This window comes from Mobula hypostoma, chromosome 7, assembly GCF_963921235.1.
Source record: "Mobula hypostoma chromosome 7, sMobHyp1.1, whole genome shotgun sequence".
Classification (NCBI taxonomy): Eukaryota; Metazoa; Chordata; class Chondrichthyes; order Myliobatiformes; family Myliobatidae; genus Mobula; species Mobula hypostoma.
The window spans coordinates 29918498-29931998 of NC_086103.1; the positions used below are offsets into that span (position 1 = coordinate 29918498).

Below are 13501 nucleotides of genomic sequence, written 5' to 3' on the forward strand. Positions count from 1 at the left end.
TCTATATGCTGAACACATCATGAGGACTCGAATTAAAATGGTAGCCTATATGAACAATTGCTTTCCTTACTATTATTGGATAATAAGCACCTTTTAGTCTGTGGAGATAAGTTGAGTCAAAGGGCTCATTTCAGTGCTGTACGGCTCCTTGACTTCAGAAGAAATTGGTATACTGCTCTGCCTTTTGCAGACAAAAGATCTTACTATTGTCTTTTTCTAAATTTCAGAAGTATTTCCCTTTAAAGAAGGGTTGCGTACTGTAAGCTTCCAACTGTAAGTTTTCAGAAACATTGAATAGGTTAAATATTGGAATGTTTCTTGCCATTAAAATATCATACGACATACGGGCTTAGTGGTATGACAGCACATTGTCCTAATGCTGATTATGTGAGGCCCTTTAACTTTTAGGTTTGAATGTAACTGGTCAGTGGCACATGGAACAGTTGCTGGACATTATCCACTGAAGTTTTGCTACACCACCGATAAGGTGCTTTTGTGAAGCCAGGAGGAGATGAGGTTCTTATCTGTCCCATGCATCATCACTTCTAAATCTGTATCCAGAATCCAAGTGATGAGACAGAACATACAATGCTGACAATTTTGCTGGGATAAACTACCTGTGAAGAAGCAACCAACACTGTGGCTTTTTGTTTCAGATATGAGTGAGTCTCAAGATTCACACCCTGACCCTTCCAACAGCAAGGGCCAATTGGAACTGATACAAATAAATTTACCATTATAAATCCATTAGATACACATTTTTTTGCAGAAACAATTGATATTCAATGTCTTAGATCAACATTGTGCCCTGAAAACATAAAATCAGCTCCCTGATTGATCTTCCAGACAACAATGTATAAAAGAAACAATCTGCTGTGTTATTAAGGGAATTCAATGAATCCTCATTAAGTTTTGAGTTCAGCATTATGCCCATATTCTGCTCGCGAGACTGCTCTTATCAGCTGTGAAATATCCATAATGCAGATTTTTATTTTTAATTGTGCCATTTATTAGCATCTGCTTTCCTCTCAAGGTTAGCCAGTAGTTTAATATAAAGATTAATTACTGTTGCTAGTGTGGTACTCACCAGGGTGCAGACACTCTCCTACACCTGTTTGTTTTCACTAATGAGATCTCAGTTTAATTAGTTTGTGATGAGCCACCAAATATTGATCAGAGGTAGTGATACACATACAGAACCAGGAAGCAAAGTGCAAGAGGTGAGAAAGTCAACATGATAGGGATAAATAAGAAAAAAAAGCAAAGGTAGGAAGAGGGAAACACATCAGGAAGAGCTTGAATGAAGAAGTGGCTTCTATAGTAGTTGCTGATAACCGAAGAACACAATCTGATGGCAATCTTTCCATCAGAAAGACAAAAAAATAAGTTGTGTCCGTCACATGCTCCAGAGTGCTTCATGTCTAAAGGCCTAGATAGAGTGGATGTGGAGAGGATGATTCCTATATTGGGGGAGTCTAGGACCAGAGGGCATAGCCTCAGAATAGAAAGAAGTCTCCTCAGAACAGAGATGAGGAGGAAGTTCTTCAGCCAGGATGGCGAAGCTGTGGAATTCATTGCCTTAGACAGCAGTGGAGGGCAAGTTATTAGAAATATTTAAAGTGGAGGTTGATAGGTTTCTGATTAGTAAGGGTATCAAATGTTAGGGAGAGATGGCAGGAAAATGGGTTGAGAGGGATAATAAGTCAGTTACGATCGAATGGCAGAGCAGACTCAATGGGCCAAATGGCATAATTCTGCTCCTACGTCTGATGGTCTTATGGTCTTACTTCGAAACATCATCAGTGAATGGTACAATAAACATGTCCATCAAATCCCATAAGCAGCAACGTGATGGTCTGTTTTAGGATTACTGATTGAAGAGTAAAACTTGGCTGAATTTGGGAATTCATTTCAAAGTGCCATAGGATTTTTCTTTTACTTCCAGTTGGGAACAATCAGAGTCTCAACTCAATATCTTTGCAGAAAACAGAACCTGCGGCAATACAGCAGTCCCTGAGCATTGAATTTATCCAGAACATTTTGCTCAGGTCTGCAGGGAGGAACTTAATCCGAAACCTCATGACTCAGGAGCCAGAGTTCTACCAGCTGAGCCATAATATCATTGAACATTGACAAACTAATCTAATGCAATAATCACTCATATATGGATGTCAAGTTGAGAATGTCAGGGACAATAAGATAGCTGAAAGTATTCTCCTATTACCCAAATGTGGTAATACCAATTCACAAGTTGCTCATTCATTTCAAATCCATTTACTGACCACAAGTAAAATTAGATTTTGTTTATTTTAAAGTTGAAAACCTGAATGTATAAAGAATCTGAATATCCAGCTAGATTGATACTCAGCAGTATGACTGACTTCTGACTTGATCATAGACAGAAATGGTAAATGAGAATAATGAAACATTCAGGTTGTACAAATGTAATGTTGTTATCTTGAGGCTTTATAAAGCATTGGTAAGGCCTCACTTGGAGTACTGTGAGCAGTTTTGGGCACCTTATCTAAGAAAGGATGTGCTGATATTGGAGAAGGTTCATAGAGGTTCACAAGAATGGTTCCAGGAATGAAAGAGTTACCATTTGAGGACTGATTGATGACTCTAGGCCTGTACCCACTAAAATTCAGAAGAATGGGGGGGGGGGTCTTATTAAACGCTATCAAATGTTGAAAAGCCTCGAAACAGTGGATGTGGCATGAAGGGTTATGGGGACAAGACAGGAGATCGGATCTGAGAGGGAAATGGATCAGCCATGATGAAATGGCGGAGCAGGCTCGATGGGCCAAATGGCCTAATTTTGCTCCCATATCTATTGGTCTAATGGTCTTATCCGGCAGGTTGAAAGTTTAAACTTCCCTCAGAGACAGAAGTCCCATGCTAAGTTCCCAAGGAACACCCAGATATCATGGGGAGAATGTACAAACTCCTTACAGATAATGGTGGGAAATGAACCCCAATGGCTGGCCCTTGTAAAACGTAATGCTCATCATTACACTACTGTGGTTCTCAGGAAAATATTGTCCGTGAATAGTCCACACAGTAACATAGGACAGGAAGATATGCTTAAGGAGAGCCAGCCTGCTTCTCAGTACGTTGTGGGGTTGATATTCCTTTTCACTGCATCTGCAAAAAACTGAAGATAAGTCAGATGACTCTGGATCTCTCGGTGGCACTGGGTCTCCTAAGTGGACAGAGGCTCAGTACTGGCAGACAAATGATCCAGGAAGGGATGTTCTCTGTTAAAAATGCCCACGTCGTAGAAATAATTCGGTCACTGAAACTTTGCTGCATTTTCCCCCTCTGTGTGAATCTCAAGAGCAAGCTTGTACTCTATGTTTCCCATAGGATGAAGATTAGAACTAAAATTATTGAAGCCAGTCATTAATAGTTCTGAATTTGCTCTTTAGATCTTTCCCCAAAGAAAAGATTTGAACATAACTCATTTTATAAAGATGTGTTCAGTACTAAAGATGATAAAGATTATTGGGGTAGACTTTCTATTGGGCATTTTCAATTAGGTGCCATAATTTTGTCAAAACTCTAAGGAATGATTGTCTAGTTGTTATGGTAGTTTAGGAGAACATCTAGGCCATCTGTAAGGATTGATCGCTCACTGTGCTATATGACAGTAACTGCATGATATGTTCTATTTCCAGAATTCAGTTTTATTCGAGACAATGGAACTGCATCATTGATGCTGCATGTACCACTCAGGCAAAACTTTAGAGCACATTTAACACCACTGAATAGTAAACAAATATCTCAGCATGCTGCTGATGAATCCTTATCTCTTCAGACTCAGAAGAGATAAAGAAAAAAAAAATCAGCATTATCACTGCAACTTTTGAACAGGAGGGAATGCAAAAGGAATACGCTGTTAACTTGGAGCAACACCTCAAATTCCATTCAGGATGTCATGAACATTGATTTTACAACTTCAGGTAATTTTTTTCCCATCCCTCTTCTTCATTTCCCCAGTGATTTCTTACTTCTCCTCACCTGCCTATCTCTTCCCCTGGTGCCCCTCCTCCTTCCCTTTCTTCCATGATCCACTCTCCTCCACCATCAGATTCCTTCTTCCCCAGCCCTAAACCTTTTCCACTTATCACCACCCAGCTTCTTACTTAACCGCCCCACCCCCACTCACTTGGCTTCATCTACCACCTTAGAGTTTGTCCTCCTCCTCCTATTCCACCCCCCCCTTTTTATTCTGGCTTCTTCCCTCTTTATGTTCAGTCCTGACCGGTCTCAGACCAAAATATCGACTGCTTATTCATTTCCATCGATGCTGCCTGACCTGCTGAGTTCCTCCAGCACATTTGTGTGTTGGTCTAACTTCTGTAGTTGGATAAGGTATGTACTTAACCTGTACACAATGTCCTAGAATTTAAACTACACATTTTTCCTTTAATTTTATAATAATGAATTAATAGTCGTTCTACTGGTTACACCATGTGTCTCTAAGCATATTCAAAATTCTGTATATTTATATATAAAGCATGAATCTGCTCATTTATCAAAATCAGCCTTATCCTGCCCCTCTACCTGCAGCCAATACACATAAGATATGGCTGTCACAGGCAAGTTTTTAGTGCAGATTCCCAGAGGATGTTGACATTCTCAAATGTTGACATTTGATAACACTTTCATAAGACGCAATCATTTTAGCTAAACAAGTGTCCAAAACCATTGTAGCTAAATACCCGTGTGAGTCCCAGGGAAAGTGGGGAGTTTGTTATTTTAAGTCAGATTTTTTAAAAATAAGTGATTAACTTCGATAAATCCTTAGATTCAGATTTATTTATCACATAAGAACCATACAGTGAAATGTGCCATTTGCACCAAAAACCAACACACCTAAGGATGTGCTGGGAGAGCCCATAAGTATTGCTACACATTCCAGCACCAACGTTGCTTAGCAGAAGATAGATAGATATATAGATACCTCATTGACCCCAAAGGAAATTACAGTGTCACAGTAGTATTACAAGTGCACAGATATAGAAATATACAAATATTAGAAGAGATGTATGAAAGAATAAAAAAAAGTTACCTCAAACAGTCTAACAGGAGGGAGTCATCACTTCCTCAGTTATAGATTGATTCATTATAGAGTCTAATGGTCAAGTGTAAGAATAACCTCATATAGCGCTCTTTGGAGTAGTGCAGTTGTCTCAGTCTATTACTAGAAAGATTCCAGGAATGATTTTATGGTCTTATGGTCTTACTACTAAAAGTGCTCCTCTGTTCAGCCAAGGTGGCTTTCAGAGGGTGAGAAACATTGTCCAGAATTGCCAGGGTTTTCCATAGGGTCCTTTGATCTACCACAGTCTCCAGTGTGTCCAGTTTGACTCTAAGAACAGAGCCCGCCTCTCTAATCAGTTTATTGAGCCTGTTGGCATCACCCATGTTGATGCCACTGCCCCAGCACACCACCACATAGAAGATTGTACTGGCAACAAAAGACTGGTAGAACATGTGAACAACACATGCAGCAGCAACAAAAATAACAAATCAAGATAACCACAGCAAAACAGGCCCCTCTCCTACCCTCCCACCCACCCACTCACACAAAGTTATGATTCATTATTCAGAAATGAGAACTTAATTGATATTAGAAGACAATATATTAAATGTAAATCTTGAGCGTTTAAATCCAACCTTCATTCTTACATCAGTTTACATTTGTATAGTAACATTAGCGTAAAAAAACCTAAGAGAACTTTGCAGCAATATATTTGCCAAAAGCATGTAGAATGGTTGTCCGAAGACTTAGTTTTAAATGGGATAGGAAGGTGTTGGGGAAGTGAAGAGGTAGAATTTAAGTGCTTGGGATTTAGCAAAGCTGAAAACACAGCCATCTGTGGTGGGGTGAAGGATGCACTGACCTAGAGTCAGAAAAGGAGAGACCACTGTAATGAGGCGGAGCATTGTAAGCTTAATGTATTTTGATTGTAAGAACTTGTTATCACAATTCTTCCAGTTGCTCAAGAAAATGGCGTCATTGATGTGAATGAAACGTCATCAGTAATAGTTTTGAAAGGGAAGCAAAGGCTCTATCTAATTCTGTCATGTGACAAAGTCTTAAAGGAGTAGTTTGAGGTATTCCAGAGATTAAAATGGCAGTTTGCCTTGTGGCAGCAGCTGCACAGCACTGAGAAATCAGGGGGCCCTTAGTCCCTGGATCAACACTGTTCATAAAATTGAGCCCTTAAAGCAAATGATTGCAACTTTGGCATTCATGTCAACTATAGGAAAAACTATTTTCCTAACAAAGAACTGAAATATTGTTAAAACTAAAGAAACCTTGACACCAAATGTTCAGCGTGTTGATTTTTTTTAATGTCCTCTTCTTTATTTTACAGACTTTTTAAGTATTGAAATCAGGACAATAACTAAAAAAAAATGAAGATTTTTATAGATTTATGGGAATGCATCATTTAATAATGGAATTCCACATTTGAGGTATACAATTCAACACTGCAATTTTATCATGATTTTTATTAATATTGCAGTTTGGTGGTAATGAAATTGATCTTTGATGATTGTGTGAAATGGGTGCTAAACTTCAGTACCTTGTTTCAGAGCCAACCCATGATCTCATGGAAAAAAGATGATAAGTTGTGCTGTAAACGGAGTACTGACTCATAAGATGTTCATTTCCCACTGCCACCAAAAATCAGCTTCACCCCCTTGTGTTGCAAAACAAAAATGCTCAAAATTACACGTTCTATAAAGTAGAGCACTGAATTCTGGAAGCATGCATGCATATAAACCCTTGTGAGGTATGACCTGCATTAATAGTTAGTCTGCCTGTCCGGAGATCTAGTGAGACCAGCTGAGTACTTGTATTGTAATAGAAGATATACTCCATGCACCCCCATGGACTATGTCTAGTATTACAAGTGCAAGTACTCAGCTGGTCTACCCAGATCTCTGTATCCACAATTGTTCAACCATGATAAGGTTTCTATCCAAGGTTTGTTCTTATCTTGATAAAATTTTTTGAGAATTCAGTCAGACTTTTCCGCAAGCTAACTCTGTAAATTGAACTCACTTTAATGTTCATCACCAAGGGAAGAAAAATTATGAGAAATAATAAATGAAGTGAAAAAAATTCTCCAGTGAGTAAAGGAAAAGAGAACAAAGATACAAAGATGAAGAGAGTAAGAAGAAGTGAAAACAAAAGCATGAAGAAATATATCATCCTTCTTAACCTTAGAATACCCCCAAAGTGCTTCACTACCTTTGAATAATAGTCATTGTTGTAACGTGTGCAATGGGGAAGACAACATCTGCACAGCAAATCTTCATAAGCAGCAATGTAATAATAACTCTGTAATCTCCTTTTTATTATGTCGATTATTGGAAAAAATTGACCTTCCCTAACTTTGAACAAAATAAGGTCAGAGATTTTATTTTGTCCTCCTCCTTGACTTGACAAATTTTGGCTTATCCTCACACCTGAGAGATGATGCCTCTGTGGGGAGCGCATTGGAATGCCAGTGATAAGAAAGAGCAGCATAATGGGAAGGAAAATGAGATAGGGTATGGAAAAGGAGGATGAAAGAGTGAACAGAATGAGGGAAAAAAATCATAGAACGGGGAAAGTCATGTTTCATACCTTAGCTCTTTAAATGGTTCGGCCCGGATTTGTGGTGTTTCTAGAGAGCTCTCAAACACAGCCCCTTCAGCACCTAGAGTGAAATATCAATTGATGTTAATGAAGAAATATTATGATTCAGACTTCCCCAATTCTAAACCAGTCTCAATAAACTTTAACAATATTACATATATCAACACATATGGGTATAAACACACCATATAGAATTCCTACTCCCACCAAGTGGACTGCAGACAGCAGTAAGCTGATCTAAGCCTGCTGTTAAAATGTAAACCTGCTGGGTTTTGCACTGCTGCTTGCAGACTTCACTGGAAAAAATACATTTCACTGCATTATGTTGGTGCACCAAAGCATCGTTTCACAATATGGAGGGCTCCAGGATTGATCCCAGCTTCTTTTCCCTGGTTTTAAAATTTAGAAATCCTCCAGGAGAACTACAACCTGGTTCTTCAGGTTCAGGGTTTCAGCTCAGGCAAACAACCCTGCATGGTCAAAAAAAGTTATACAGGATCAGCAATGAAGAAAACCTCAATTGCTACCCTAAATGCCAAAGTGTATCAAGCAGTAACTATAAGTTAGAGATGGATCATGTTTCATCAAGAATAACCACCAAAAAAGATCACAACATCTTCAGGGACCCGGAAGTAATGGAGAGTATCACAACAGATCTCAAATTTAACTGAGAAGAAAGTAAAGAGCAGATCTTTTTCCTTCAAATCACACAAGAAAAAACAGCCCGTCAACTCCCCGCAACAACCTATTACCCAGCTCAAGGTACAAGCAAGAGATGAAATCTGAGGAGCAGTCACAAAATGCAAAGCTGTTTCTTTATAAATGGTGATACTGTTTTGCTATTGGTGGACAATGATCTGCTTCTTATTTCTTTCACTTTCAGATTCTGTGGAACTTGTAAATGAAAACCCGATTGCTTTCTAGGATTTGTTTCTACAGACAGTAGCCTTACACTAGTACCCTGCCTCATTGATCATTACCCGTTTTTGTTCTAACTGTACGCAGATTATTTAACCACAAGGTGGCCTCCCAGACATGTCTAATCCAGTCTCCACCTGAAACTCATGTGGATATTTCAATATTCAAGATTCAAGATTGCTTTGTTTCATTTCCAATGCACAAGTATAAAGGGGAACGAAATAATAGGTACTCCAGATCTGATAGAGCACAAGAAAAAGCGCGCGCGCACACACACACACACACACACACACACACACACACACACACACACACAATAAGTTAAGGAACTTAATAGAAAAAAACACAATAAATATAAAATGCGTAAGATAGCTTTATACATAAAGTGAAGCTAGGTAGGAGTGTCTTTACATAAGTCACTCTGACAGGAAATTATAAAGTAGTGGTGGTGGGGAGTATGGTATGTGAAGGTGTTGATCAGCCTTACTGCTGTGGGGCAAGTAACCATTTTTGAGTCTGATGTTCCTGCAGTCTGGAATTCCACAGCCATCAGGAAGTGAATCCTGAAACCCTAGGGGATCTGGTTTGTAATCCTGAAATAATGAAGGAGATTTAACTTTCTTATATACCCTCTCTGAGATTAGGTAATTCCGAACAGCCTAAGTAAACCCACTGAAGTTATGAGAAAGGCTTCGATGTGATTCCTGTTGTTCTGTCTAATAATCAAGACCTAAGTCCTTTACCAAAGCTATAGGCTTCAAATCAGATAAAGTGTATAATTAAATGTTTATAGGGCACAAAGAGAATTAGTTCCTGAGAAAATTGGTGTGGTGACTGGAACTCTGAGACACCCAAGCTTGATTTCTGCCAATGTGACATTGCCCAAATAAAAGAAAGTTCAAAGTTCAAAGTAAATTTATTCCACTCTGTAGTGAAAACTGAGAGGAAACTACTGGCATGATGAAGGAAGGCCTGAACACTGCCAAGGAGATGGAGGACCTTCATGTTACCACATACAACCATGAGACTGAAGTTGCAGTGACTCTAACCTATTATTCCCAAATCAGACCTTTAAGAAAAAGAATAGAGTTATATTATATATAACTAAAAACAATAAAGCTCTATTGTTCATCTTTTTAAATAAATCAGCTGAATATCTGGTATAAAGAATTACATCTATGCGTAAACCTTACATAACTCAAGGAAGTCATAAAGCCATTTTGAAGTGTAATCACTGTTGGTAGCTAAATTGTACATGATTATGTTTAGTGAGAGACAAAATACTGGGTCAGGTGCTGGGAAGAACTGACTTGTTCACTTGTTAAATAGTTCAATGTAAAATTTTACATCACCCTGAGAGGACAGCATCCAAAAGGACCATAACATTGTCGTGATTTGTAGGCTTGAGTGCCTCAGTAACTCAGAGAGCTATGCTGCCTGGAGTCAGGGCTTTATGCTTTGGCTCTCAGAAGGGTCACCCATGCCAAACAGGTCAAAGGATAGAGGCTAGACTAAGAGTGGTCCTCTGTTTCTTCTGGTTTGGGGGTTCAAATCAGGGCTAACAACCCTGACTGGTCAGACAAAACTGTTACGGAGACAGCAATGAAGAATCTTTCTACATCTGTATGCAACAGTGTTCCTGAGTCTCCAACTTGGATTTGCATGGCTGATAGTAGAGAAAGCTAAGAGGAGGAAACTGCAGGCATGAGGAAGGAAGCCCAGAACACTGCCAAGGAGATGGAGGACCTTCATTGTTGCCCTAAATGCCAACAGGCATAACAGGCAGTAAGTTGCGAGAGCACATGAGTTTAATGTTTCATCCACCAAGGATAGAAGCTCTGACATTGCAGCATTCCCTCAGCACTGGTGTGTCTGCCAACTTGTATTCCACTTTATGTACTTGGACTTAATTCATAGCATTCTGACTCAGACATGAAATCTACTCCACCTCCAAAGAAAATAATGTGTCATCTACAATGGGAAAGTAACTAACCACTTCTGAGTTAATGAAACATGTAACCCCTCACAGAAATCACAGCCTATCACTTCATCATTAATTGAGTGACAAAGAGATATTCCATAGGAATATTCTTTGATGTTTGAGGGACCAAATCATTGGCCTGTAGCGAGTTTGCTGAACTAATTCTGAAATTCCACCACACACAAAGCCCAGGATATTGCCTATGATAAAATGCCCTTCCACCTCAATAGTTCCATCACCGAAGGAAATGGAGAGCTAATATACTGTTCAAAACACAATAAGCAAAGAAACAGGAGCAGCACTAGATCAATCAACCCCTTGAGTTTTCTCCACCATCAGTAAGATTTTGGTCAAATAAATAAAGTAGAAGGTTGGAATAAGGGATATTGTGGTGGTGAGGGGTTTATTAGGTAGATGGTGGAATAACTGAGCAGAAGACAAGGAAGGGACATTCAACCCATCCTCCCGCCACCACACCAGTGACAGGGATTCTCTTGTCTTCACCTACCCTGCCACTAGCCTCCACGTCCAGCACATAATTCTCCATAAATTCCACCATACTCAATGGGATCCCACCAGCAAGCACATCTTTCCTTCCCCACCACTTTCCGCTTTCCAAAGGGGTCACACCCTACGTGACTCCATTGTCCACTTATCACTCCCCACTAATCTCCCTCCTGACACTTGTCCTTGCAATTGGAACAAATGCCACATCTGCCCCTACACCTTCTCCCTCACTTCCTTTCAGGGACCCAAACAGTCCCTCCAGGTGAGGTGGCACTTCACCTGTGAGTTTTTTGGGGTCATCTACTGCATCCAGTACTCCCAGTGTGGCCTCCTGTATATCTGCGGGACCCATTTCAAGTCAAGTCACTTTTTACTGTCATTTCAACCATAACTGATCTGGTACAGAACATAGTAAAAACGAGACAACATTTTCTAGGACCATGGTGCTACATGAAACAATACAAAAACTACACTGAACTACTTAAGAAAAAACACAAAAACTACACTAGACTACAGACCTATCCAGGACTGCATAAAGTGCACAAAACAGTGCAGGCACTACAATAAATAATAATAAATAATAAACAAGACAATAGGCACAGTAGAGGGCAGTAGGTTGGTGTCGGTCCAGGCTCTGGGTATTGAGGAGTCTGATGGCTTGGGGGAAGAAACTGTTACATAGTCCGGTCGTGAGAGCCCGAATGCTTTGGTGCCTTTCTCCAGATGGCAGGAGGGAGAAGAGTTTATATGAGGGGTGCGTGGGGCCCTTCATAATGCTGTTTGCTTTACGGATGCAGTGTGTGGTGTAAATGTCTGTGATGGCGGGAAGAGAGACCCCGATGATCTTCTCAGCTGACCTCACTATCTGCTGCAGGGTCTTGCGATCTGAGATGGTGCAATTTCCGAACCAGGCTGTGATGCAGCTGCTCAGGATGCTCTCAATACAACCTCTGTAGAACGTGGTGAGGATGGGCGGTGGGAGATGGACTTTTCTCAGCATTCGCAGAAAGTAGAGATGCTGCTGTGCTTTCTTTGCTATGGAGCTGGTGTTGAGGGACCAGGTGAGATTCTCTGCCAGGTGAACACCAAGAAATTTGGTGCTCTTAACGATCTCTCCAGAGGAGTCATCGATGTTCAGCGGTGAGTGGTTGCTCTGTGTCCTCCTGAAGTCAACAACTATCTCTTTTGCTTTGCTCACATTCAGAGACAGGTTGTTGGTTCTGCACCAGTCCATTAGTCGCTGCACCTCCTCTCCGTATGCTGACTCATCGTTCTTGTTGATGAGACCCACCACTGTCGTGTCATCGGCGAACTTGATGATGTGGATCGAGCTGTGTGTTGCAGCACAGTCGTGGGTCAGCAGAGTGAACAGCAGTGGACTAAGCACACAACCCTGGGGGACCCCGTACTCAGTGTGATGGTATTAGAGATGCTGCTTCCAATCCGGACTGACTGAGGTCTCTCAGTCAGGAAGTCTAGGATCCAGTTGCAGAGGGAGGTGTTCAGGCCCAGTAGGCTCAGCTTTCCAAACAGTTTCTGTGGAATGATTGTGTTGAATGCTGAACTGAAGTCTATGAAAAGCATTCGAATGTACGTGCCTTTTTTGTCCAGGTGGGTTAAAGCCAGGTGGAGGGTGATGACAATAGCATAGTCTGTTGAACAGTTGGGACGGTACGCGAACTGCAGGGGGTCCAGTGAGGGGGGCAGCAGGGACTTGATGTGTCTTATGACGAGCCTCTTGAAACACTTCATGATGATGGATGTGAGTGCAACGGGATGGTAGTCGTTGAGGCAGGACACTGAAGACTTCTTTGGCATGGGGACGATCGTGGCGGCCTTGAAGCACGTAGGAACCACGGCGCTGCTCAGGGAGATGTTGAAGATGTCAGTGAGAATATCTGCTAGCTGGTCTGCACATCCTCTAAGCACTCTGCCAGGAATATTGTCTGGTCTAGCAGCCTTCTGTGGGTTGACCCCGCACAGGGTTCTCTTCATAGCACCTGATCATTTGGAGGAGGGGTGGTCTTGCTCGCCATCACGTCATTATCCGCCTCAAACCGAGTGTAGAAGTTGTTCAGCGCATCTGGGAGGGAACACATCACCCACACAGTCAGGTGATGTTGTCATCTAGTTGGTGATTTCAATTCTACTTCCCATTCCCATTCTGACTTGTCAGTCCATGGCCTTCTCTAGAGCCACGATGAGGCCACACTCAGGTGGGAGGAGCAACACCTTATATTCCATCTGGATAGCCTCCAACCTGATGGCATGAACATCGATTTCTCGAACTTCCAGTAATTTCCCCCCACCCCTCTTTCACCATTTCTCACTCCTGTTCCCTTCTATCACCTTATCTCCTTATCTGCCCATCATCACCCTCTGGTGCTCCTCATCCTTCCCTTTCTTCCATGGTTTTCTATCCTCTCCTATCGGATTCC

General features: G+C 41.1%; 1 protein-coding gene across 3 annotated transcripts in view; it reads right to left on the reverse strand.

Annotated features, from left to right (window-relative positions):
• sgcd (sarcoglycan, delta (dystrophin-associated glycoprotein)) overlaps positions 1-13501 on the reverse strand; it is a 210243-nt gene that overhangs the window by 44872 nt on the left and 151870 nt on the right. For all 3 annotated transcript variants that reach the window (XM_063053191.1, XM_063053190.1, XM_063053189.1), the window contains one exon: positions 7646-7718. In XM_063053191.1, coding sequence (XP_062909261.1) covers positions 7646-7718 — 73 coding nt within the window. The remainder of the gene's footprint in view (positions 1-7645; positions 7719-13501) is intronic.